The 24,017-nt window shown below is 55.0% G+C and overlaps 12 protein-coding genes and 3 non-coding genes across 15 annotated transcripts; 5 read left to right on the plus strand and 10 right to left on the minus strand.

Moving 5' to 3' along the window:
* Positions 1 to 516: 516 nt before the first annotated feature.
* COL26b_012112 (uncharacterized protein) lies at positions 517 to 1,427 on the minus strand (the record flags this gene model as incomplete). Its single annotated transcript, XM_053184763.1, has 2 exons — positions 517 to 1,243; positions 1,390 to 1,427. The coding sequence occupies 2 exons, from the start codon at positions 1,425 to 1,427 to the stop codon at positions 517 to 519; spliced, it is 765 nt and encodes a 254-aa protein (XP_053031289.1).
* An 806-nt stretch (positions 1,428 to 2,233) lies between these two features.
* Positions 2,234 to 2,641, minus strand: COL26b_012113 (uncharacterized protein; the record flags this gene model as incomplete). Its single annotated transcript, XM_053184764.1, has 1 exon — positions 2,234 to 2,641. One exon carries the CDS (start codon positions 2,639 to 2,641, stop codon positions 2,234 to 2,236), a length of 408 nt encoding a protein of 135 aa, XP_053031290.1.
* A 69-nt stretch (positions 2,642 to 2,710) lies between these two features.
* Positions 2,711 to 3,513, minus strand: COL26b_012114 (uncharacterized protein; the record flags this gene model as incomplete). The annotated part of the gene is made up of 2 exons (XM_053184765.1): positions 2,711 to 2,803; positions 2,935 to 3,513. The coding sequence occupies 2 exons, from the start codon at positions 3,511 to 3,513 to the stop codon at positions 2,711 to 2,713; spliced, it is 672 nt and encodes a 223-aa protein (XP_053031291.1).
* A 970-nt stretch (positions 3,514 to 4,483) lies between these two features.
* Positions 4,484 to 4,550, minus strand: COL26b_012115. Its single transcript has one exon. It is a non-coding gene; the product is annotated as a tRNA-Lys (tRNA).
* A 474-nt stretch (positions 4,551 to 5,024) lies between these two features.
* COL26b_012116 (uncharacterized protein) lies at positions 5,025 to 6,950 on the minus strand (the record flags this gene model as incomplete). Its single annotated transcript, XM_053184766.1, has 1 exon — positions 5,025 to 6,950. The coding sequence occupies one exon, from the start codon at positions 6,948 to 6,950 to the stop codon at positions 5,025 to 5,027; it is 1,926 nt and encodes a 641-aa protein (XP_053031292.1).
* Positions 6,951 to 7,326: 376 nt separating this feature from the next.
* On the minus strand, positions 7,327 to 7,413 carry COL26b_012117. The gene has a single exon. It is a non-coding gene; the product is annotated as a tRNA-Gln (tRNA).
* Positions 7,414 to 7,596: 183 nt separating this feature from the next.
* Positions 7,597 to 8,270, minus strand: COL26b_012118 (uncharacterized protein; the record flags this gene model as incomplete). Its single annotated transcript, XM_053184767.1, has 2 exons — positions 7,597 to 7,789; positions 7,873 to 8,270. 2 exons carry the CDS (start codon positions 8,268 to 8,270, stop codon positions 7,597 to 7,599), a joined length of 591 nt encoding a protein of 196 aa, XP_053031293.1.
* Positions 8,271 to 9,548: 1,278 nt separating this feature from the next.
* On the plus strand, positions 9,549 to 9,622 carry COL26b_012119. The gene has a single exon. It is a non-coding gene; the product is annotated as a tRNA-Asn (tRNA).
* Positions 9,623 to 9,996: 374 nt separating this feature from the next.
* On the minus strand, positions 9,997 to 10,927 carry COL26b_012120 (uncharacterized protein; the record flags this gene model as incomplete). Its single annotated transcript, XM_053184768.1, has 3 exons — positions 9,997 to 10,037; positions 10,089 to 10,220; positions 10,270 to 10,927. The coding sequence occupies 3 exons, from the start codon at positions 10,925 to 10,927 to the stop codon at positions 9,997 to 9,999; spliced, it is 831 nt and encodes a 276-aa protein (XP_053031294.1).
* Positions 10,928 to 11,638: 711 nt separating this feature from the next.
* On the minus strand, positions 11,639 to 12,890 carry COL26b_012121 (uncharacterized protein; the record flags this gene model as incomplete). The annotated part of the gene is made up of 4 exons (XM_053184769.1): positions 11,639 to 11,875; positions 11,926 to 12,472; positions 12,542 to 12,825; positions 12,879 to 12,890. 4 exons carry the CDS (start codon positions 12,888 to 12,890, stop codon positions 11,639 to 11,641), a joined length of 1,080 nt encoding a protein of 359 aa, XP_053031295.1.
* A 391-nt stretch (positions 12,891 to 13,281) lies between these two features.
* COL26b_012122 (uncharacterized protein) lies at positions 13,282 to 13,992 on the plus strand (the record flags this gene model as incomplete). Its single annotated transcript, XM_053184770.1, has 1 exon — positions 13,282 to 13,992. One exon carries the CDS (start codon positions 13,282 to 13,284, stop codon positions 13,990 to 13,992), a length of 711 nt encoding a protein of 236 aa, XP_053031296.1.
* A 380-nt stretch (positions 13,993 to 14,372) lies between these two features.
* On the plus strand, positions 14,373 to 15,329 carry COL26b_012123 (uncharacterized protein; the record flags this gene model as incomplete). The annotated part of the gene is made up of 3 exons (XM_053184771.1): positions 14,373 to 14,549; positions 14,607 to 15,008; positions 15,069 to 15,329. The coding sequence occupies 3 exons, from the start codon at positions 14,373 to 14,375 to the stop codon at positions 15,327 to 15,329; spliced, it is 840 nt and encodes a 279-aa protein (XP_053031297.1).
* Positions 15,330 to 16,694: 1,365 nt separating this feature from the next.
* On the plus strand, positions 16,695 to 18,379 carry COL26b_012124 (uncharacterized protein; the record flags this gene model as incomplete). The annotated part of the gene is made up of 3 exons (XM_053184772.1): positions 16,695 to 16,839; positions 16,898 to 17,266; positions 17,328 to 18,379. 3 exons carry the CDS (start codon positions 16,695 to 16,697, stop codon positions 18,377 to 18,379), a joined length of 1,566 nt encoding a protein of 521 aa, XP_053031298.1.
* Positions 18,380 to 19,166: 787 nt separating this feature from the next.
* Positions 19,167 to 21,836, plus strand: COL26b_012125 (uncharacterized protein; the record flags this gene model as incomplete). The annotated part of the gene is made up of 4 exons (XM_053184773.1): positions 19,167 to 19,321; positions 19,522 to 20,785; positions 20,840 to 21,315; positions 21,374 to 21,836. 4 exons carry the CDS (start codon positions 19,167 to 19,169, stop codon positions 21,834 to 21,836), a joined length of 2,358 nt encoding a protein of 785 aa, XP_053031299.1.
* A 183-nt stretch (positions 21,837 to 22,019) lies between these two features.
* On the minus strand, positions 22,020 to 23,521 carry COL26b_012126 (uncharacterized protein; the record flags this gene model as incomplete). Its single annotated transcript, XM_053184774.1, has 2 exons — positions 22,020 to 23,445; positions 23,502 to 23,521. 2 exons carry the CDS (start codon positions 23,519 to 23,521, stop codon positions 22,020 to 22,022), a joined length of 1,446 nt encoding a protein of 481 aa, XP_053031300.1.
* Positions 23,522 to 24,017: the final 496 nt, after the last annotated feature.

Below are 24,017 nucleotides of genomic sequence, written 5' to 3' on the forward strand. Positions count from 1 at the left end.
AATTGACGCGAAATTTCTGCCAAAGAAATAAACCCCCCACTCGTCACATGGCGAAAGGCGCAAAAGGAGCACGGATTGCCGCTGCTCCATACTTCCCAGACCAGGCAAACCCAGCCACCCCGGGCCCAGGCGTGTAAATTACCACCGAGTCCGACCAACGTGCGGAGGTCTCTGAGTGCATGCAATTTGGGACCTCATACGATTTCCAAGACTTTTACCAGTCAGTTGGTCACGGGTTTTACTTGAAAATTGCAAAAGATCGCTCATGGCATGCTGTCAACGTTTTCTAACACCTGCCGGCGTCGGAGCTACAACCCAGAGCGCGAACCCGAGTGACGATCTTCGGGTCGTGTAAAACCCCCCCTCTCCCTTTGAGAATCCTGTTTTGTGTGTATTACGTGGTCATCAAATTTTGCGTGTCCTGTCTACGTAGTCAAATTTGCCCGACACAATCAATTTTCGAGTTTCCTCCCAGTATGCGTACACTCACCTAGCTGCCCCCTGCCCAGGTCTCTGCTAGTTCTCACCTTCCAGGGCCTGGTCATTGTGAATCTCAATCTGGCGGGTGTCCTCGTGCTGCGCTCCATCGCAGGGCAACATCACAGCCTCGTCGTCCGATGGGAGGGGAACATCCTCCGCGCGACACCCTGCAGACTCAAACAATTCATCCAGACCATATGCCTCAACCTCAATCGCATCAGGATCACCCGCAATGGCATGAAACTCACCATCCCCAGCAGCGCCAGGCGCATCCTCCCAAAACTCCATAACAATGTCGCCGTCATCCCGGCCCACAGAGGTCTCCTCCTCGTCCTCCAGGTAAAACAGCAACTGCTCAGCATCATACTTGCCCAGCCACTTGCCCTCGGTGCACCGCTCCGCGTGCTTCGGTCCAAAGAACTCGGCCCAGATCTCCGCGAACTCGGCGTCGAAGATCTTGAGCAGCAGCACCTCCTCCGGCTCCGCGACGAACAGCTCGTCGCACGCCTCGCACGGCGCCTCGGCGATGTGCGCCAGGTCGCTGTCGTCAAAGTGCGTGACGATGCGCCCGCACGAGCCGAAGAAGCACATGCACCGTGCCGGCTGCGCGGCGCCGCACACCTCGCGCCGCGACACGACCACGTGCTCGCGCCGGCAGCCCTTCTGGGGCACGCCGCACGCGGCGGCGGTGCAGATTGCGGAGATGATGTACTGGATGCACATGGCAGCGAAGATCTCTGGGGGGTTTTCCGGGGGGAGAAGTCTGTGCTGTGGTGGTAGTGTGAGTAATAGCGCGGGTTCGTTTATGCCGTCGTATTGTTAGCCGAGATATGTGATGCGACGTGTTGTTGCGTTCTGGTTTGGTGAGAGCAGGGGGATTTGCCATCGGACGTGGGCCGATTTAAGTACGGGAGCGCAGGTTGATTTGGCCATCGTGATAAAGACATTGTGTCGGTGGTGATGTCTTTCTGTGGTGTTGATGGGACGTGCATCGAACACCGAACAAGGTTCTCGTTTGCAAAGAGCAGCATTGTGTCACAGTCAAATGGTTTAATGTCTTTGTCCTGAAATTATTTGCCTTTGCTTATTTCTTAAACAGAATGCTCCTGTGTTTATCACAAATGTCTCTCTGCATCATCGGCTTTCTTCTCTGAATCTTCTGGTGATCCGCACGACGTTCAGAGAAGCATGCCAAGGCAGCCTTGGCAGCGGTCGTCCAAGCTCTTCCAAGCCTCTTGGCGCCACATGGACGCGGCTCCAACCAGAGCCTCAACTCCCCCAACCCTCAGAAAACGCATAGCAGAGACACGTTGTTCTTATTTTTGACAACCCAGGGGAAAAGCATGTTGCGGGAGGATCAACGGGCGTCATACCCCCTTCCCGCGGAACCTAATCGCGGTTCCAGCATCTTGGGTCATGGAACGGTGCCGCATAGCCGTGAGCAGGTGTGCGCGAGTCGGAGAATACTAAGCGCCCCCAAGAAAAAAACGGTTTACTCCCTTCCCCCAACGCCATGCCATGTTGGAACTGCCTGAAAAAGATATATCCCGTCGGTGTTAGGCGAGGCGTCCCGAATCAGGAAACCTCACCCCCGTCCTCCTCCCCGGGGTTCCTCTACTCCGGGCCAATACCACTCGCAGCAGACCATCAAGAAGGGTAGTGACAATCCTCCGTCATGTATTAACCCGAACATGCCCTTGTTCATGATCAGTCACACACCACACCGTTTCCCCCATATCCGTGTAAGCTGCTCCTACGCTCCCCCAACTTTCCCCAACTCCCCCAAAAGACCCCTCGCCCTCTCCGTCCTCTCGTCGTCGTACCCCGCAAAGTGCACCAGCTTCTCCACCGCCAACCGCGCATACCTCCTGCCCGTTTCGACCTCGCCCATGTCTACATAAGCCCGCGCGAGTATGTCGTAAAAGTCGCCCTTCTGCGCCGACAGCCCCTCTTCCTTCAAAATGCCGTCCAGTTCCTCCGCAAGCTCCGCCATGCGCGCCGGCGACGAGCGGAAGACTTTGTTGTTGAGCGCCGACACGATCTCCTGCACCCGTCCGCGGCGGGCGTCGGAGGCGGCCACGGCGGAGGCGGAGCTGCAGAGCGAACATGTGCAGTTGAATCCCCACTCCTGCAGGGTCCGCTGACGGTCTGCGTAGAGCATATTGAGCGGTGAGTCTAGGTATTGGTGTTAGCTTGGCGAGTGCTGGTGATGTACACAGAGGATGGCGTCTCACAACTGATACTCAGCTCTTCTCCTGGCTGAATATCCCGGTACGCCACTACCTCCAAGGCGAGCGTTCGTGGAGAGTACCGAGTCACCGCGCTGTACCATGTAAGCATACAATCTCCTAGTGCCGCGGGACCACCAACTTTGGCCGACAATCGTGGTTGATTCTCTGCTTTCTAGTCAGCTTTCCATTCATCCTTTGTCCAGCAACACAAGGTTCTCCCTACCGCAATGTTTGCGAAAAGCCCATAGTGGCTGACATTGTTGAATGAGGCCGCGAACGTGTTCGTGTGAAGAACGTCCTCGAGCACATGCCCGCCCGTACTCCTCGCGAGCTCAAAGACTCTGATCTGAACCTCCCTCGGCAATCGCACAAAGCCCTCCTCGAGAACCCACAGCGCCTCTCTCGGGTCGATCTGCTCCCACACTTCTGTGGACACGGTCTGTAAGATGGTCGGGTAGTCGCGCATGATGACCTCCCCGGCGCGAATTGTCAAGTTGGCCACGACGCCCAGCTCTTTCCCGGGTATCTTCCGGACCTCGTAGGGCGGGATCCGCGGCGGCAGAGAAGAAGAACCCGGGCTGAGCCACCGAGAATCGACGTCCTCGATCAAACCGAGATCTCCGGCTGCCGTCTCTGGGGATGTGAGGATCAGAACTGCCGAGTCGCCGTGGAAGTCATCCTTGACGAAGGCGCAGTATCTGGATTTTGTCTTGGGACTGGTGCACACCGGTCTATGTGTCCACGGCGACGGCTCCGAGCTTTCGAGGTTCTTTTCTGGATTGTACGGCAGGGAGCATGTCATCTGATGGATTAAAAGATGCAGCGGCCCTGTGGGGTTCCCATCGCACTGCCGAGTTGTTTCGATAGGATGATCTGACGATTGAGCCAATCCACATGACAAGGAGCCTCCTAGAACTAGAAGGAACGAAACGAACAACGTCATTGCGACGAAGAAGAGAGATGAACCCTCAGGAACAACAACATTGTTCTACTCCAAGGCTTCCAAGGACTACCCGTACCCGGGGGCATTCTCTTATGAAAGAACCCTCAACCGTCCGCAGCCGTCGATCACGCGATGGCATCAGTCCTACAGGAAACTTCTCAAGTTGAACACCGTGTCTTGCAGCGCTCTGTCGGCATCAAACCCCTCAAAGGAGGCGTCCCAAACACACCGCGCAGATCAGACATGACCTAGTCAACTCTATCCTCCGGCCCCTGACGCAAGCCGAGCCGGCCCTTCTACAGGTGTAGTTACCGCCGTCACCCTACATCAAGATGAAGATAAGCATCGCATTTAGCCGCTATGCATAGTCGATCGGTTCCGCGGCGGTCTAAAAGCGGGATGGATCCCGTTGTGCAGGAGACGGAGGCTCGCAGGCCGCGATGCCAAGTCTTGCCAAGATGCTTGGTTTTTTGGGGAAATCATGAAGTGAACAGGTGGTCAAGGGGGATTCCCCAAATTGAGAGAGGGGGTGTTTGGGGGCCATGGGAATACGGCGAGAGCTTCTTGGCCAAAGTCTTAGTTTTGGTGAAGGACGGGTGACGAGATCATGAGACGCGTTCATCATCACGTCGCAACTGCTGTATCGGCCACGCCTACGAGGAATTATAGAACGTGGTTTATGCTCGCTGGCTAACAAAAAGTTTAACACTACATCAAGTCGAAGGGAAAGCAAAAAAGATGTGATTTGAAGTCAATCGCTGACGGGAATTGAGCCCGACGTGGCTGGGATGTGTTAGTGATGATGTTGCTGGCTGGTTTGGGATGATGATGGCGCTTACGGGTCGAACCCACAACCTTGAGATTAAGAGTCTCACGCTCTACCGATTGAGCTAGCCGGGCAGGCTGATGTGTGGTTGTTGATATCGTGAGGGCAAGACGGTCAAGAATTCGGTGGAAGTTGTGGGCGGGTCGAGGGCACGATGCAAGCGTATCCACCGTCAACACCAAGCCGGCCCCATCGTGAGAAGATGGGGCCCATCCGGCCCTTCCGGAGACTCCAGAAAACGCGACCAGGGCAATTCGGCCTAGGGACGGAGGAAGAACAGTGGGTTGGCGACTTCCGTGAACGTCAAACTGAGATGAGCCGCCCGCTTGGTGCCTTGGAGGAGTGTCGAGGCTGCGTAGAATGGGATGTAGTAATCCAACAAGAGTAAGTACTTAACAATGGATGTAAGCCCTCAATGATTTGATCATTGGCCTGACGACTTCAGCCGCGTGTCAGAGTCAAATTACAATGTTACACGTATAGGTACACAAACACGCCGGGTATTATCCAGGACATCAGCCTCTACTTCATCCAAGCCGCCCTCCTACTCCTCCACCCTCTCCCGCACCAGTGCCCAACACTTCCGCATCCCCGTACCCATCGACTCGTCCTCGACCTCTTGTACAGAAGCCCATTTGCTCCGCGCATGCGAAGACACAAAGTCCCCAGGCCCGTCCGCCTCAAACAGGTGGACATGCATGGTCAACTTGAGATGCGAAAACAGCCACGGCACGCTGCCCAGCTCCCCGGCATGCCGTAACTTCTCCTTGTTGCCGCCGGCAAGCAGCCCCGACGCATAGGCCTGAGCATCCTTCTTCCGTGACGTTGCTGTGTTGCTGGTCGCAGCGGGGAGTGTATGGCTGGGGAACTCCCACAGTCCGGCAAGCAGGCCTTTCTCGGGGCGGCGGTGGATCAGGAGCTGCCCATCGGCGCGCCGGATCGCGCAAACGAGGGCCTCTTCTTCGCGGACCGCCTTCTTGACGACCTTGAGCGGGAACTTCCTGGCATGGTCGGCGACCGTCTCGAGAGCTTTCGCGCCAACGGTCGGTTGCTGCTTTGGGGATGCGTCGCCCTTGTCGGCGTTCTTGGAGACGAACTTGAACGCGGCGAGGGTGGCTTGCTTCGGCCCGGGCGCCGCAGATTTTGCCCCCTTGACGCCCTTCGTCGGCTTCTTCGGGGGAGTATCAGAGTCCTCACCAGACAGAGAGCCTTCATCGCCGTCTTCCTCGAAAGGCTCGCATATCGAGCACAAGTCCTCGATGTCCTCCACTTTGGGCTTCTTCGACTTGGCAGCAAGCAGGACGCCCTCTGCGTAGGCTCGACACGTCGTCGTGATGGGACACTCGCCGCAGTTCGGTTTCGGCGTGCAAACAGTGCTCCCGAGCTCCATCAGCGCCTGTCCCCATCGTCCGGGCCGATCACTCGTCGGCGCCTCCTCTTCGTCCTTCCCGTCATCACCAACCGCATCCCTCGCCACGGCTTTGACCAGCGCATCCGCAGCAGCCCAGAGTAGATCAATAGTCGCCTTGTCAGTCTTCACGTTCCCAAAAACACCCAACTGCCGGCTCAACACCCGCAACACATTGCCATCAACCATCGGCGCCGCCCTCCCAAACACGATCGCCGAGATCGCGCCGGCCGTGTACCTCCCTACTCCGGGAACCTTGGCCTCCAACTCCGCCGTGTCCGCCGGCATCAGGCCCCTCCACGCCGCGTCCCCGACAACCAGCTTCGCCGCCTCGTGGATCCGCGTCGCGCGCGAGTAGTACCCCAGCCCGCGCCACGCGCTCAACACGTCCTCCGGCTCCGCGGCCGCGAGGTCCTGGATCGTCGGCCACCGCGCCATCCACCTGTTCCAGTAGTCGATCACCACCGCGACGCGCGTCTGCTGCAGCATGATCTCGCTGATCCAAACCTCGTAGGCGCGCTTCTCCAGCGCGCGGCGCAGTTCGGCTGCGTCCGCCACGGAGGCCGGGTCGATCCACGCTTTGCGCCACGGCATGCCGCGGGTCGTGCTAATCGAGTCGAACCATGAGAGCAGCGCGTCCCGGCCCCACCTGCCTGGTTGGCCGTGGAGGAGCAGAGGGCGGTGATATGAGTCTGCGTGTGTTCGGGAGGGAGGCGTGCATGCGTCTTTGCAAACATCTCCTGGGGCCTCAAAGAGCTTGGAGTAGAGCTTGGCCGTGTCAGATTTGCTCGCCTTCTTCGGCCTCTCGACTTTGCGCCGCTTGGGTAGTGGCTCAATGACCTCGTGGCCCTCGTCCTGCTTGGCGTCCTCCGGAGTGAAGTCCGCCTCAGACGCGTCCTTGCGCGCTGCTGCTGGCGACGCCCGCGGCTTGGAAGCGACCTGGCGCGCTCGTGGCTTCGGCGTAGCTTTCTTTGGTTCAAAATCAGGCTCGTCGTCTGCTTGAGCTAGGATCCTCTTGGCTGCCGCAAGCGAGCTTTGTCGCCTAATGACGAAACGCTCCATGATCTGTGTTCAAGAAAATGGCATTTTCAGTGTTGGAAAAATGTCACACCAAGACGCGTCGTAGCACTTTAGCTTTTGGTGTCGTTGGAGACGCGCTGAGTGAGGATGTGGTAGGTGCTCCTTTAGCGCCGATTCGAGCAATCGACCGCTGGAACTTAGATCGCCTCAGGGACTTCGTACCCTTGTCTTGATGTGTCGCTCACTGTAATTTGTTCATGTCATTGCGAAAGAGCGCGCGAATGAGGTAGTTAAGCACAACGAAAAGAAATCATAAAAAACTGACAAGGTGAAGCCAAGGGGCTGAAAAAAGCTTAACAAGATGGTATTGATCAGAACTAACAAAATAACCATCGACTTGCGAACAGCGACGTCAAAAAGGTCCTACCAGGATTCGAACCTGGGCCTACGGAAGGATCTGATGGTAGTCAGAATCCGACGTCCTAACCAACTAGACTATAGGACCGTGATGAAGAGGGAAATCTCCAACAATATGAAGCCATTGCCATTCGACAATAACTCTGTTTCGCTTCCTTCCTCACTATTGGCCGCTTCTAACGTTTCTTATCTCGTTCAAATAGCTTGGGCGTTTCCTTAATTGGTTGATTTAAAGTCTATCGTTGTTGTTGTACCTTGCGGGTTCTAAAAATTACTCAGTCCAGCCATCTCCAGCGCAAGTCATCCAGTTGACTCCGACAAGCTTCAACCCGTGCTTCTCAGCAAACTCAGCCGGCTTCCATGACCGCCTCTGCACAAACTCCTCTCCGCCAACATCGTCCTTCTTCAGGTCAAGACCCTCCGGCTCACGGTAGAGCAGGAACAGGTATCGGTGGGGCTTCGAACTGTGCACAAAATAGAGTCAGCGGCCTTCACTCCAGCCAATGGGAAGGGAACCTGCTCGAAGGCAAAGACTGTGAACACTTACTCATCCTTCGGCCCGGGCCCAAGGAACTCCGTCAACGCCGGTTTCGTCTGTCCGACAACCGCTTCCCCGCTCAGCGGCTGCAGTCCGGGGAGGACCCAGTGGCGCCAGAAGGCGAACTGCGGGTTGTCCGGCGTGGGCGCGTCCGGGTCAGTCAAGAACAGCGTGTAGGAAGCGTTTGAGGGCGCGCCCTCCTCGGCCTCAAAGGAGACGCTCGGCGCGAGCTTGCACTCCCCGGCGCGGAAGAAGTTGCCCGTCTCAACGGCCTTGTCAGCAAACGACACCCCAAGCTTGATAGTGGGCTTGAAGCCTTCTGGGATGAGCGCCGCCGCGGACCCGGGGACGAGCTTGGCTTGCTCCAGGGTACTGGTGAGCTTTTGTGCGTGGTCGGCGAGGGACATTGTGTCGTTCGTGATGTTGGGGAATAACTGAATTGAGGTAGAGAAGAATTTGGAAAGGCTGAGAGGTGGCTTTGATCGCGTTCAAGAAGAATTTCGATGATCGCCTGCGGGCGGATTTGACCCGAGGGCCTAATGCGTGATGACCTACGCGGGGTCAATCGTGGGATGAGGGGGATCGATGCCAGTGGTGGAAAATTGCCAGGGCAGCTGCGCCAGGAGTCTTGGCAGATATAAAGGTGCTCACGCCAAATCTGCCAACGTGTTTTTTCCGAAAGATGCGAAAATGCGACCCAGAGGTTGTTAGTGTTATTTTCAAATGTTACGACTCTGAAGCGATGCTTCATAAAGAATGCCCGTGACCTCTAATAGACTAGAGAATCAAGTATGCATCGTGCTCCACTGAGGTCATGATGACGATATCAATCAGCAGTCCCTTCACTTGCATACCTAACTTCTTGTCAATCTATGACAGAAGAAATGATTCTGAAACTCTGCCTCGCAAGAAAGAGAAATGACTGATTCTTGGGAGAAGGTGGCCCAGCAGCCACATTGAGTTGCGTTTACAAATGCAGTCTCATCGCGTTACGATCTGATGATGTTTGGCAGTGTGTTGCAAGGTTTACGACTCCTGGTCAACGCTATTAACACGTATCAATTATCTTTTGAATTGACTCCCTTGCTCAATCGAGTCTTCTGGGTTGCATTTCCTTCAATACAAGGCATGATGTATCTTGACACGAGGATGTCTTTAGGTCGGAAGAACTGATACATCGACCAAGGGGCTTCTGACCACCGTTACATCAAGAGCTGTTGCGCAATTCGTATTTCAATTTCTGTTGACTGGCTGGTTCTCAATGACATAAATAGCATGCAGAAAGGTCGATGAGTAGTTTTGTAGATGTTCAAACTGGGTTCCATTACTGAAATGTTCACTTCGCTGCAACCACTAGAATCTTGTTGGTGAAGTATTCTTATCACCTTGCACTCTGACGCTAGTCAGCTTGGCTTGATGTTTGATTTTCTAGACTCGTTATATAAGTTCGTCTTAATTGTCTGTTTAACCTGTTGCTCTTGTAAATATAGGCTGGCTTATAAGAAAGACCTTTACACTTAGACTTGCCGCCGCATGGAGATCTTAGTTGTCTTGAGCGAAGTAAAGGGAGTGGGGAGAGTGGATCTTCACAAGCTGCGCACAAGGTAAGCGAGGAAGGGCGGGTGGGTCTTGTCAGTACTTGGGTGTTTTGGCTGGCTAGAATTGTCAACCAATCAGATCTCAAATCCCCGATGGCACAATTGGCTAGCGCGTCAGACTGTTAATCTGGAGGTTGGTGGTTCGAGCCCACCTCGGGGAGTTACAGCGGTTAAAATCCGCCTCAAGTTGAGCTTTTCTTTTTGCTTTTCATGATTTTGTTGATATGTGTTGTGTACAACAGGCCCGTCCGTGATTGAACCGGCAGATTTTATTTTTCCTTATCTTCTTGCATAGTGAGCAGATTATAACGAACCTTTTAGGTTTAAATATTTTAATACCTAGATTGTAAGTATTTAAGCTCTTAATGCAGCAGTCTCTTTTCACTCTTTTGATACCTAGCTTGTGAGCACTGCAGTAAGCCTTTACTAAAGTCTATGATTGCAATAGACTATAAGTAAACTTAAGTCCTGCTCAACTCCCTGATTTTAGCACGTATTTTACTGGAAATTTTCAATTGAAAAATGTACTTTTAATTTAAGGCAATGTGTATCCACCATCAATCACCAGATTGGCACCTGACACCATAATTAGTACTGAAGTCTCTAATATCGAACGAGATACCATACCTGTCATGTAACTGCTTGCGGTGCTGGCGAGGTACACATACGAGCCCTTCAGCTCGGCAGGCTCGCAAAGTCGGCCTCCGGGAATCATGGAGAACCATTGCTTCCTCCACTCTTCAGGATGCACCGAAAGCACTGCATCCGTCAGCAAACCGGTGATCAACACCAGAGCAGAAGTACTCACTCTCCGTCGCAATAAAGCCAGGAGATACGCAGTTCACCCGCGCAAAGTCAACCCACTCCACCGACAAAGACTTGGCCAGGTGCACCACCGCAGCCTTGCTGGCGTTGTAAGCCGCCTGCCTCTGCGGCACATTCACCAAAATAGCCGACACTGACGCGGTGAAGATGATGCTTCCACGTCCGTCGCTGCCCGCCTTCAGCTGCTTCTCAAACACCTTGGCCGCCGCCTGCGCAGTCCAAAATGCACCGTGGAAGTTGACGTCCAGCATCTCCCGGAATCTGTCCTCGGGGTAATCGATAGCAGGGATATGATCCGCAATGCCGGCATTGGCCACGACGATGTCCAGCTTTCCGCCGCCGACCTCTTTCGTCGCGGCCTCAATGACGGCCTCAACTTCAGACCGCACCTTAACATTGCACTTGTACGCCTTCACCAACACGCCGTTGCCAGACTTGGACAGAGCAGCGGCCGTGGCATCAGCCTCCTCCGGGGGCGTGCTGGTGTACGTGATGGCAACCTTGGCGCCGGCCTCGGCGAGACCGCGGGCGGCTTCGAGGCCGATGCCTCGGGTGCCACCCGTGACGATGGCCGTCTTCCCGGCGAGGTCGAGATGGGAGGCGACCGGCGCTGCGGGGTTCGGGTGGCTCGGGAGGACCATGTTTTCTGCTGCGTTTGGGGTATAGATTCGGGAATGAATGCAAGTCCTTGATACTTGGTGATCTTGTTCGAGCCGAATGGTCTGACTATGGACCAGGGCAGAGACACCAGGCAAGTGCCGGGGGATTTTGTACCGGGCCATTTGCGGGAGGGGTGGGTCCGGCCGCCGTCGTGGCTTTTGGCGGCGAATCAGGCAATCGGTCGACTGTCGTCCGGAGCGGAAGGGGTTGCTTCGGTGCGGGGAAACTGGGGAAGCGGACATCTGCCACCCCTGTCCGAAGGTTGGGCATGCCGGGACACTTGCGCACCTGACCGCAAATGCTGATGTTTGCTCAGGATTAAGCTAGCTTGATATCAGAGGGCTCATTGACAGGGGACAAGCAACTTCGATCAATTTCTTCGGGAAAGTCCAGGGTGACATATGTTCATGATCATGGTCATCTTCGGCAAAGTCAGAGGTCTGCTTTCAAACACAACAGACACACATTTTTTTCAATAGGTCTAGGCTTGGCATTATGAATTCGACATTTCAGTTGACATAAATACTTCACGACGTGAATGACAACCTTCTTAGGTATGGTGCGACTGCAGATATCTATGACACAAGGCGAAATAGGTTCATGTTAAGGGTCATGCCAGATAGATCAACGTTGTGCTACGACCGCAAACATTTTATCATCATGATGTTTTTATTCTTCATCTATGCTAGCCTCTATTTTGGTACACCTTGGATGACGACCTTCAAAGTGTCCTCCTTCGCCTGCCTTACAACCTCAAAGGCCTCGACGGCCTCCTCGAACTTGTAACGATGAGTGATCAACTTCCTTGGGTGGACCTTTCCTGACGCTACCAAGTTCACAGCCTCAGGGTAGCATCCCTTCGTGTACCTGATCGAGCCCTTGATGTTCAATGCACGAATACAAGCAGTGGTGATGGGGAACACGACATTCTGAGTCAAGTTAGTGGACTGCCCGCAAATGCCGACTGAAGTTCGCTTACCTCCTTGCCCATCCCGGCTTGCACATAAGTCCCACCCTTCTTGGTAGCAAAGACACCAGCCTGAATGCACGGCTCAGCACCCGTGCACTCCAAGACCACATCAGCACCCTCTCCGAGACCGTAGTCCCTGAGAATCTTCTCACCAATGGCGCGAGAAGCATCAACAGGATCCTCAGGAGCATCGGGGAGCTTCTTCGACACATAGACATCATCAGCTGCAAAGTCCTTGGCAAACGCCGCGCGAGACTCAGAGATGTCCACTCCAATGACCTTGCTCGCACCGTAGGCCTTGGCCACGGCCTGGCAAAGAACACCGATGGGTCCGCAGCCGAAGACAAGCACTGTTTGGCCGCCCTTCAGCTCAGCAACCTTGCAAATCTGCACCGCAACAGCAACCGGCTCCACCAGCGCGCCGTCCTCGGAAGTCATGTGCTCCGGGATAGGATAGGTGTAGTCGCCGGCAACGATGTAGTACTTCTGCAGGGTACCATCCCATGGAGGTGTCGCCGCGAAGACGGTGTCTGCACAGAGATTGTATGCGCCGGCTCTGCAGTGATCGCAGCTTTGATGAGTTAGAACGTGCCTATTCTCAATGTACATTACGGTGGAAACTCACTGCCTGCATGGGACACCGGGCTCAATAGCAACCCGGTCGCCGAACTTGACATTCTTCACCTTGCTTCCGACTTCAACAACGGTTCCGGCACTCTCATGGCCGAGAACGATGGGCGACTCGAGGATGAAGTCACCGATGCGGCCGCGCTGCCAGTAGTGGACATCGCTGCCGCAAATGCCCGTCTGCTCAATGTGAACGCGGACATCGTACTCATCTCTGAGCTTGGGAATCTCGCGATTCTCGAACGAGACGTTCTTGATGGAGTGGAGCACGAAGGCAGGGTTCTGCGGAAAGTTAGCGTTGGCTGCGAAGCCAGGGTGTTGATAATCTGGCTTACGATTTCGGACATCTCTGAGGTATGGTAAGCTTAATTTCGGTTCGAACCCTGATGGCAGTGAGACTTGGGATATCGTCGATTCGCTTGAGCTCTACCAAGCTTGGAAGCATCTTATTTGTGCAGGTGGGAGACGGCCGTGACGTCGACGCGGGGTACTGCGGCGCCGGCCGGAGCGGGGCCGCCGCCAAACGCCGAGCTGAGTCGGGCGACTGTTGCCCGATGTGCGCCAATCAGCATGCCCCGCCCTCCGCTCGAGTACCATTTGTCCTCTTGCCTTCCCATCCGGATATTTCTTGGACTCGATTCGTTGGTGTGCCATTATTGGCTTTGCTAGGGTCAATGTTACCGCTCTGAGGCGCCCATCAACAGCCTGAGAAGTCCAGACCACACCCACAGCGTCACCATGGAATCCACCTACCAATCACTGGTCCAACGCATCCTCTCCAAATGGGAAGAAAAGAAGGTTTCCTCTTCCAGCGCCCCGGATACCCATCCCCGTCTAATTATCGCGCTGGCGGGGCCACCGGGCTCCGGCAAAACGACCATCGCTCAACACGTTGTCTCCGCCATCAACAACTACCCTGGACCCCACCCCAAATCCGTCGTCATGTCCGCTGACGGCTTCCACCTACCCCTGGCAACACTCCGCGCACTTCCAAATGCTGCGGAAGCGATCGCCCGGCGCGGCGCACCGTGGACCTTTGACGGACAAGCTGTCGTTGAGATCGTCCGCGAGCTGCGGACGTCTGCAGGCCACCGGCCGGTCTTGGCGCCTACATTCGACCACAAAGTCAAAGACCCCGTCATTGGCGGGTTCACGGTGGATGCCGATGTCGACGTCTGCATCGTTGAAGGAAATTACTTGCTTGCGGACGAAGAGCCTTGGGGTCAGATTGCTCCGCTGGTGGATGATCGTTGGCTGGTCAGAGTTGAGTCGGCACTGGCCCGTGCAAGGGTTGCGAAAAGACATGTTGCAGCCGGTATTGAGGACACTATGGAAAAGGCATTGCACAGAGCAGAGACTAATGACATGGTCAATGGGGAGTTTGTTGCTAAACGGAGCGAAGGTAGATATGATCTCTTGATTGATAGTGTCGAGGAGTTACCAAATTAGCGACTAAGACTAGAATACCATTTCACGTTGACTCGGCTCGTTTCATGGGTAGCATGCAAAGTTCTTGGCACGTAATGTGTGTCGGTGAGGGTGAGAGCACTCCGCCCGGAACATATGCCTGCAGCTTACGGTGCGGGCCACCCGAGCCAACGTCCGGGGATGACTTCGAAGAGCTTGGCATGATCTCTCGGGTACCAAGTAGGTCTCGAGCAGAAATCACGCATGACTTCTATTTGAACCCTAGTCGCAGAGTATCGATAGACATAACTCCCATTCCAAGATTACACCCATCTCCTTCGTAGAGGCATCAGCACACTGTCTACAGTAACACAAGTCTTTCTTTGATACCCATATACAGAGTAATCCCAACTCCTATCACCATGTCCACAAACGGCACAACAAACGGTACGAGAAAGTCTATCCGGGCTCCCAACCCTCCTGTTCAAGACAGCGTCTTCAAGCAATTCCGCCTTGATGGACGCACCGTCATCATCACAGGTGGAGCAGGCGGCATTGGTCACGAGATCGCCAAGGGTCTCGCCGAAGCCGGCGCCAACGTACGACCATCCTGACCGTATTCCCCTGAACATCGCACATGGCTAAACCTCTCGCAGATCGCTATTTGGTACCACACATCCTCAAAGGCAGCCAACTCACTCACCGAGGCCCTCATCAAGGACTTTGGCGTGAAGTCAAAGTCCTACCAGGTTGATGTCCGCAACTACGCTGCCGTCGAGGCCGCTGTAGCGGAGGCTGTCAAGGACTTTGGCCGTCTGGATGTCATGATCGCAAATGCTGGCGTGCCCTCCAAGGCAGGTGGTCTCGACGACAAGGTCGAGGACTGGGACCACGTCCGCGCAGTGGACTTTGACGGCGCGTACTACTGCATGAGGGCGGCTGGCCTGGTATTCCGCGAGCAGAAGAGTGGCGTCGGAATCATCACGGCGTCCATGAGCGGCCACGCCGCGAATGTCCCGCAGGAGCAGAGCTGCTACAACGCATGCAAAGCCGGAACCGTAAGTTCGATTTCGTTCGTCTGACATGCCACCGCCCGGACTAACACCGAGCTTTTGCAGATTCACCTGGCCAAGTCTCTGGCTGTCGAGTGGGCTAAGTGGGGAGGCCGCATCAACTCCGTCTCCCCCGGTTACATTGATACGGCCATCTCGGGTGACTGCCCATTCGAGATGAAGGAGGAGTGGTTCAGCCTGACGCCGCTGCGCAGGGATGCTGATCCGAGGGAGTTGAAGGGCATCTACCTGTATCTCGCCAGTGATGCTAGCTCTTACACTACGGGGGCTGACTTTATCATCGATGGTGGCTACACTGCTCGGTAGATATCTCATGCTAGGTAATAACAAAGCGTTCGCACTAAAAGTTTCTCACGTTAATCTGGTTGGGCACTGAGAGCTCTTGCAAGAATCGACTATGCGAACTGAACCTACGTGTTCCCAACTACATATGCTCAATTTACTTCAAAAGATTGGATTTAAAACATACTACAGCTATGAGTTTTGTGGTAGATTTGAGGTATCCTGCATATAAAACTATGCATAAAAATCAAGAAAGAGCAGATGTTGCGTTTGTAAGAAGCACTTCGGTTGTAGAGGCTTTGAAACAGTAGCTTGACTAAATTACCACGGACGAACGTATCCGGCTGATGATCATTCAAGAACGTTGCTATCCGTTTGAGTCTTTTCGACTTTGATGATTTGCACCTCTAGTTCTCTAGAGCAGAGCCCTGCTGTGGATCAGACAGCAAACTTTAGAGCTTCTTCGCCGGCACACAACTTCGTGCCTGCACGTTCATGCACAGTCGTATGACTTACACAGTTGTTTTCCAAGTAGAAACTGCACATTGCGTTCTTCAAACCCGATAACCAGCGAAATCCACTTTCATTCTGGCTTGCGTGTGCACTTCACAAGTTCCCAAGAACACCCGGCCTCTTGTGGGCCAGATCCCAAGCGAGCATGGACGATGTCCGAGACCAAACGCCGGTCTCCGATAACAAAGAACAATCATCACAGCCATCGTCAACAAAATCCAACTTTGAAGACATCACGATGTCGCAACAGGTCCCGGTTCAACCCCGTCCTCACCCGATCATCGAAAGATCCCAGCAGCCGGGCCTCGCTCACCCCTGCCCAGCCTTCCACGCATGCGTCTTATTGCCGGGCAGAGCCTGCACGGGCTAGGCACCATCAGCCCCCGTCTAGTGAGGTTTTTTAGTGAGGGTGACAGTCGTCCGTCGTCCCCGCACTGCCAAACAGCCGCTCTGGGAACGTTCTCTCCGCAAACATGACTCGTGGGCAAACAGATGCAGCACCGCAAGCACGATGATGCAACAGGTCGCACCGCGCTGTACCCCATGGGCCAAACCCCCCCCCCCCCCCGTATTCCACCGACCCATCAACCACGTTAATGTGGGGTAAGAGGGAACATGCGGAGTGGCTAGCTGGGCGCGGAGGTTCCAATTACCAGCCGTCTGGGTGAGTGAGCGTGTCAACATCACGCTACCTGGGAATCATCACCTCGTTCCTCGTCCATGTAGATATAAATCTCCTGCGGGACCCGCATGATCTCGCATCGGGCAATTCCCTTCGAGCCTTTTGGTTTCTCATCAAGTTCGTCCCAATTTGGATGTCTTCATATTCTTGTTAGTCGATGCCAGGCACGCGACCTCGGATTTAAGTAGGTAAACATGAAAGACGAGCAGATTGTCGGCGCCGCTTTGGCCGAGGTCCTCCCCAAGATCGACAAGTACTGGTTCCAGCAATCACATCTGTTGAGGTTGAACCTGCTTCTCTTGATTCCTCTCTTGTCATCGTCGGTTGCCGGATATGATGGTAAGTTGCAAAAGCCTCTCGCATAGGTCTGCCAGCGTCTAATAGGAGCAAATCACAGGATCGTTGATGAACGGGCTGCAGTCGCTCCAACAATGGCGAGAGTATTTCGGACATCCAACCGGTGTGAAACTGGGCGTTGTCAATGCCGCGCAATCAATCGGATCTGTTCTGGCTCTTCCAATCATCGGATACCTCGCGGACCGCTTCGGCCGAAAGCCTGTCCTCCTTTCGGGCATCATCCTCATCATCGTTGCGACGATCATCCAGTCGACCTCGATCAACCTGCCGATGTTCATTGTCTCTAGACTCGTTGTCGGATTTGGAGGCATGTTCGTGGTCCATCCAAGTCCACTGCTCATTGCAGAGTTGGCTTATCCGACACACCGCGGAAAGTACACCTCGGCATACTGGACTATGTACTACCTGGGTGCGTCTGAAGACCGATACAAAACATTGAATGACAAAGATTCTGACCAGGATTTCTCTAGGTGCTATTCTAGCTTCATGGACTACATTCGGCTGCCAGGATTACACTACCGAATGGTCGTGGCGAATTCCCAGCATCCTCCAAGCTGGCTTCCCCATCGTCCAGCTCTGCTTCTACTTCATGGTCCCGGAGTCCCCCAGATGGCTCATTGCAAAGGAGAGAACAACCGAAGCAGCTGCAATTCTCGCTCGATACCACTCCGGCGCGCAAGACCCAACCGAGGCCCACACACCCCTCGTCCGCCGCGAAATCGCCGAGATCGTACAGACAATCCGACAAGAAAAGCTGGCGGAAACCACCGGCTGGGCGTCTCTTGTATCCACCTCAGGCAACCGCAAACGGACCCTGATCGCCGTATTAGTCGGCGCAATGGCTCAGTGGAATGGCATAGGTGTGGTGTCGTACTACCTGACTTTGGTGCTGAACACCGTGGGCATCACCGACACATTCGACCAAACACTCATCAACGGCCTCCTTCAAATATTCAACTTTGGCGCCGCTCTCAGCGCGGCATTCCTTGTGGACCGTCTCGGTCGGAGAACTCTCTTTCTCTGGTCAGGGGTTGGCATGTTCATCTCGTACATCGTCTGGACCGCCTGCTCGGCCGTCAACTCAGACACGGGCTCCAAACCCGCGGGAATCGTCGTGGTCGTCTGTCTGTTCACGTTTTACTTCCATTACGACATTGCGTACACCCCGCTTCTCATGGGATATCCTACCGAGCTCTTCTCGTACTCGCTGCGGTCTAAGGGTATTGCGGTAGAGCTGCTTGCGATCTACGGTTCGCTCATCATCCAGGCGTTCGTCAACCCCATCGGAATGGAGAACATTGAATGGAAGTATTACATTGTGTTCTGTTGCCTCTTGGCGGTCTTCCTGTTCATAACGTGGTACCTCTTCCCGGAAACAAAGGGACATAGCTTGGAGGAGATTGCAGTCATCTTTGATGGGCCACAGGCTGTTGAGAACTTTGAGGGCAGCTCGGACATCAAGGAGGAAAAGATTCTGGCTAGTGGCGGTATAAGCACTGCGGTACATAAGGAGGAAGCCTAAGGGGTGTGTTGTCTAGTTGATCTATCTTGTAAAACTACCAGATATTAAAAGGATGTTTAAATTTTTGAGTTCTGCAAATATACCAAGATCAAAAGTCCATTTCACAATGGTTCACGATTATATGTATCCGCAACCAGCTCTTGGGACTCAAGTTCAACATTGAAGCCGTCTCAAACCCTTCCTAACATCGGTCTGAAAACCTTCATAGACCTGCAGAGGCAACTTTCAGCTATTCTCGATGAAATCCAACAGCCGATAGCATTGCCCGAGCCTTTTGTCCCGCCAAGCTGCTTCCCCGGCCCATCGTGCCCGACTAACACCGGCGGAGCTCGGATTACAAGGATGTTTGGCCCAGGCCCCCTGATCGCGATCAGTCATATTGTGGATCACCACAGCGCAAGCGTGTGGAGAAAATGGCGGGGTTCATGCACCTGGAGACTCGCTGGAGTTGAATGTTGGAGAGGACCGCCTGGGGGCCGCGCTACCCAATGTGAGAAGCAACAGAAACAGCCTCCGACCTCGTCCGATCCGCAGCCACCACCATCAACCCACACCACAAACGTCCACTCCTCCTCATTCCCGTGTCTCCTTGCTGCATGCTCGAATGTTATGACGGCCAGAGAACGGACGACAACCGCCCTGCCTCCGAAAGCCGGCCAACGTCACTCCGGGACCGCCAAGTGCCAAACATCAGCCTGGATCGCGATCCCCAAACTACCACCCCTGAATGCGGGAGGCTGTCGAGCTGTCTTGGGCTAAACCTGTCTCGGCCCTTGAATCAAACATAATGTCATTATCGGGCCCCATCGGCGACGACCCGGCCGGCTCACTCCCTCCGGACCCGGCCTCCGTCAGCATGGCCTTTGCATCTGCCGATCAGGCATGCAAGGAGTGCAGGCGGCGCAAGGCCAAGTGCAACCGGGCCATACCGACATGCAACCTGTCAGTGACGAGCCTCTAAAGGTATCAGCCCATACTAACATTGGGAACAGCTGCGTAAAGTACCGGCGTCACTGTCTCTATGAGAAGCATGCTCGGACGCCATTGACCAGAAAGTATGAGTAGCTTGCAGGGGGAGGGGATGTTGGTGGTGTGGCCAGTTGTGCTTGTCTCAAGAAACTTGACTTACACTTTTTATGCAGGCACCTCACCGAGGTTGAGGAGAGGTTGGAGCGGGCCGAGGCACTCATCACACATATGCGGACTCTGCTTCCGACCAACACCAGGCCGGGCTCCTCCCTAGCCACGCCCGGGAGACCCGAGCCACCGGCTCCGCGTGTCGATGAGCCTTTTGACTTCTCGAAGTTGGATTCGCCGGACGAAGCCGGCGCCAATGTCCCGTCATCACAACCTCTGCCTATTGAGGCAGATCTTGGCGCGCTTCCGCTTAGCGATCCTGAGCCGGCCCATCAACTCCAACCAGCCCGGGCTTCTGTCTCGCGACATGCAACTTCATCATCCGCGCCGGGGTTGCACACAACCTCCAACATAGCCCGTCCTCAGCGACAGAATCATCATCATCACCCAGCAAACGACATCGCCCACCGAGACCTCAACCTCCTCGAAGCGCACCCCACAGATGACTTCAAGTGGGACGAGCAGGAGACCCTAACAAACTACTCCGCCTCCCCGGAAGCGATCCAAGAGACAGACTCCAATGGCGAGGCCACCATCGCAGACGGCATGGCAACCCTCGCCGTCAGCGAGAAGGAGTCCGGCTACCTCGGTGTCGCCTCCGGCGCCGCCCTCCTCCGCCTCCTGGAACCCTCGACCCCGCGCCGCAGAACCCAGTCCTCATCCTCGCGCGCAGGCCCCGTCAGCCACATGCAATACGCCCTCACTCCACAGCCAGATCCCAACAGACACATCACCGACGCCATGATAGACGCCTACTTCCGGCTCTACCACGTCAGCTACCCCATCATCCACGAGGCGACCTTCCGCGCGCAGTACGCCGGCGTCATCCCCCGCCCCAGCGGCGACTGCTGGCTCGTCCTGGCGTACACCGTCGCCGCCATCGGCGTCTACACGACGGCCACCACCCTCGACAACCTCGACATGTCCCTCTTCGCGCAGGCCCGCTCGATCCTGTCCTTCAATTTCCTCGAGGTGGGCAACCTGACGCTCGTCCAGGCGCTCACCCTCATCTCCAACTACCAGCAGAAGAGAGACAAGCCGAACTCGGGGTACAACTACCTCGGCCTCGCCGTGCGCATGGCCATGGGCCTTGGGCTACATAAAGAGTTCCAAGGCTGGAACATCTCGCCCCTGAACATGGAGATCCGCCGACGCGTGTGGTGGTCCCTATGTGTCTTTGACGTCGGCGCAACGATAACCTTCAGCCGGCCCTCTGTCTTTCCATCTGAGGGTGTCGATGTCTCCCTCCCCCTCAATGTTGATGACAAGGTAGAACCACGCCCGCTAAACGATCTTAAGAGCATCCGCTAACAACGACCACAGTCCCTAACCGCAATCTCCAAGTCCTACCCGCCCGAGACGGAGGGTATCACGCCATACACAGCAGTCCGGACCCAAGCATCTTTCCACATCGCCACGACCCCAATCTACACCCGCGTCATCTCCAAACCCCTCCCCTCCGCAGACGAAATGCTCCGTCTGGACCAGGACCTCCTCGAGCCCTGGCTGTCCAGCATCCCCCCCTACTTCTCCGAAGCAGCAACGAACCCTCCCCCGCCGCCCAAGTACGCCCTCGCCCACGCCGTGATGAACTGGCGATACCGCAACCTGCGCATCATAATGTACCGCCCCTTCGTCATCCGCCGCGCCCTCCAAGCCCGCGACAGGCGCGCAGACGACTCCCCCTCCAACACCAGCGCCTACGAAAAGTGCCTCGCCGACGCAAAGGCCACGATCACCAGCATTAGCGACTTCTGGGACCGCAACGAGCACAACCGCCTGGGCGCGTGGTACGCCCTGTACGTCCACCCCACACCACAAGCTCCCTTCTCTGTCTGATCCTAATCCCCCGTGTAGGTACTTCCTCTTTCAAGCCGCTCTGATCCCCTGCATCTGCCTCCGCAACGACCCAACCTCCCCCAACGCCGCCGACTGGCGGCACCAAGTCACCACGACCACGCGCTGCATCGCTGCCCTCGCGCCCGTGAACTCGAGCTCCTCGCGCTGCTACCAAGTCATAGTCGACCTCTGCGGCCGCTTCCTCGACAGCAGCGTCATCGCCAGCCACGCACCGCCCGCTGCTCCGCCGTCCACCGCTGCCCAAGAAGCACGTTCGACGCCGAACTACGACGCTCTTGAGGTTGCCTCTGAGCCCATTGACGAAAGTCCGCAGACGCAGATCAACAGCGTGTTCTCGATGATGTGGCCCAATGTGCCGCCCATGGAGGCGGCGGATGTGGTTATGGGCGACGATGCGTGGATGGAGTTCTTGAAGGGCGGGAGCGGCGGCGATGGGGATGGCATGTGGTTCGAAAGTTAGGGACATGAGTACTCCTGATCATACTCACCCTTCTGAACATGAACACAGAACACGGGCTTCTCAACTTAGCTAGCACCATCTATCCGTTCTTTGATCTGAAAGACCTGACATCAAGCAATCCCGTCCAAATACAGCAAGTTTTCCCTTCAAAATTGTGTCCCTTCATATTGACAAATGCGCCAATCAAGCTTCGAAACACACAGACTCATCTTGTGTACCATCGTCGGATCCTGGATCTCTGGTGACAATGCGCAAAGCAAAATGGACGTCATCCCAGGTAGTCTCTGAGATGGACAGAATCTGCGCCGAACGCCCAATCGGCGACTTCTTGTCCTCTACCAGCTTGCATATGCATCGACAGAGCTTGTCCTTCCAGTCTCGTCCCACAAGCGCTTGAGTCTGGCTATCGACGAGCCCACCGCTTTTCCATTCCTTGAACGCCCCATAGAGAAACGGCTTACGATCGGTGAAGAGATCTTTTAACTCGAAATGCTGGGTTTTGGAAGTACTCTCACGGCTCGAATTTCTGATCCTCGCAAACAGTTCCATAACAACGTCCTGCTTGTCTCGTGCGCATTTGGTGTGGGCGTTCAGCAACTCCCCGATCCTGAAGCACGTCCGCAAGGTAATCGTGGTTGAGAGACCAACGACAACGGATCGGTCTCTCGTCTTTTTGGGGAAAGGAGGCCTGGTGATGGGAGTCATGCTCGATGACGCGCTGGGATTTGGACTGACAACACCGGTGTGCTTTGCTTCGGCAGGGGTCGTTGTGGCCTTCGTTGCACATGCTGTCACAAGATCCCAGTCGACATCCTCGTCTAGAAGATCAGGCTGCTCGTACGTGTTCTTGAGATGTGCATGTTGACTTTCCGCTGGCGTGGAATGCTGCAACCGCGAATCGTAGCTTCTGGCCGATCTTGAATCACTGTCCGTTCTTTGCGTGACACTCGACGGTGGAAGTCTTGAAGGGGTGTCGCCTGAAGCTTCCACCAGCTGAATCATGGCCTCATCGTCAGAATCGTCCAGACCGTAGTCATCCTCAAGGGGAGGAACGTCTTCTGCAGGAGCGTCTTCTGCAGGAGCGTCTTCTGAAGGAGCGGGTACCAATTCACTGGATGCTTGCTCTATGTGTTGACTCGACAGCTCCTGAGACTCGCTATCGTGATGACCGTCGAGCGCCTTGACAGTATCGTCGAGCCCTTGGACGCCGCCATCCAGGTCGACGAACTCGTCCATCCAAGAGTCATCCGAGGGCAGCTCCGAGGGCAGCTCCGTGGGCTGGACATTCGGAACCAAGGATGCAGATGGTGTCTCGGGTATCTCGTATGGCGACAGCGGAGTTTGGGTTTGAAACAAGTCTGACGGATGGTACGTGTGTGCAGCCTCAGCGGGAATATCGTCCACCGTAGAGGAGGAGGCAAGCACGGCGGAGGCATGATATTTGTCTCCATCGAGCTCCGGCGCTGTCGCGGCAGAGTTCACAGCGACACGTTTGGCCGGAATCGCGTTTGTGGCAGCGGATGTGGGCGTCAACGGTCGTTTGGGGCCGTTGATAGGGGTGAAGCATTGCTTGGTGACATTCAAGTTGAGGTGGCCACCACTCTTTCGGCTAGAATAATGTGAGAATCAACCCACCAGACATAGGTAGGTAGGAAGAGTACTGACCCGCCCCTTCGACTAGCCATTGTGAGAATCGAGTCTTGCCAAGTGCATCAACGTCGAAGTCAACGCAATCATCTAGGAGCTGATGAACGAGAGAAAGTGCTTGCAAAGAATTTTTCAGATGGGCGAGGCGAAAATCTTTCTACTTGGCACAGAGTATGTGGAAATGGAAAGAACTTGTTTGGGGCTCCTTCCATCAGGCAAGAGCATTTTTGAGGAGTGCCTTCCAAGGAAGGACCATACCAACGCTGTTTCCCTTTGAGGAATTACCACCAGCACTCCTTCTTCCACAATCTTCTCAGCTACCGCGGACTTCTTCCAACCATTTACAATATCATCTTTCTTTCCTTTTTCAAATTCCGTGCCAGATGACGGCAATCACCTGAGCAAAACACGTTGGTTGTTGATGATGCTGACGATAACTTCTTCAGTATCCGGCAAGTACTATCTCGAATACACAATGACGTGGTCAGTTATGTTGGCCAAGAAGTCCCCTTCGTTGGCAAAGACAACAAGCGT

The sequence above is a fragment of the Colletotrichum chrysophilum genome (assembly GCF_026319265.1).
Source record: "Colletotrichum chrysophilum strain AFK26 chromosome Unknown scaffold_163, whole genome shotgun sequence".
NCBI lineage: Eukaryota > Fungi > Ascomycota > Sordariomycetes > Glomerellales > Glomerellaceae > Colletotrichum > Colletotrichum chrysophilum.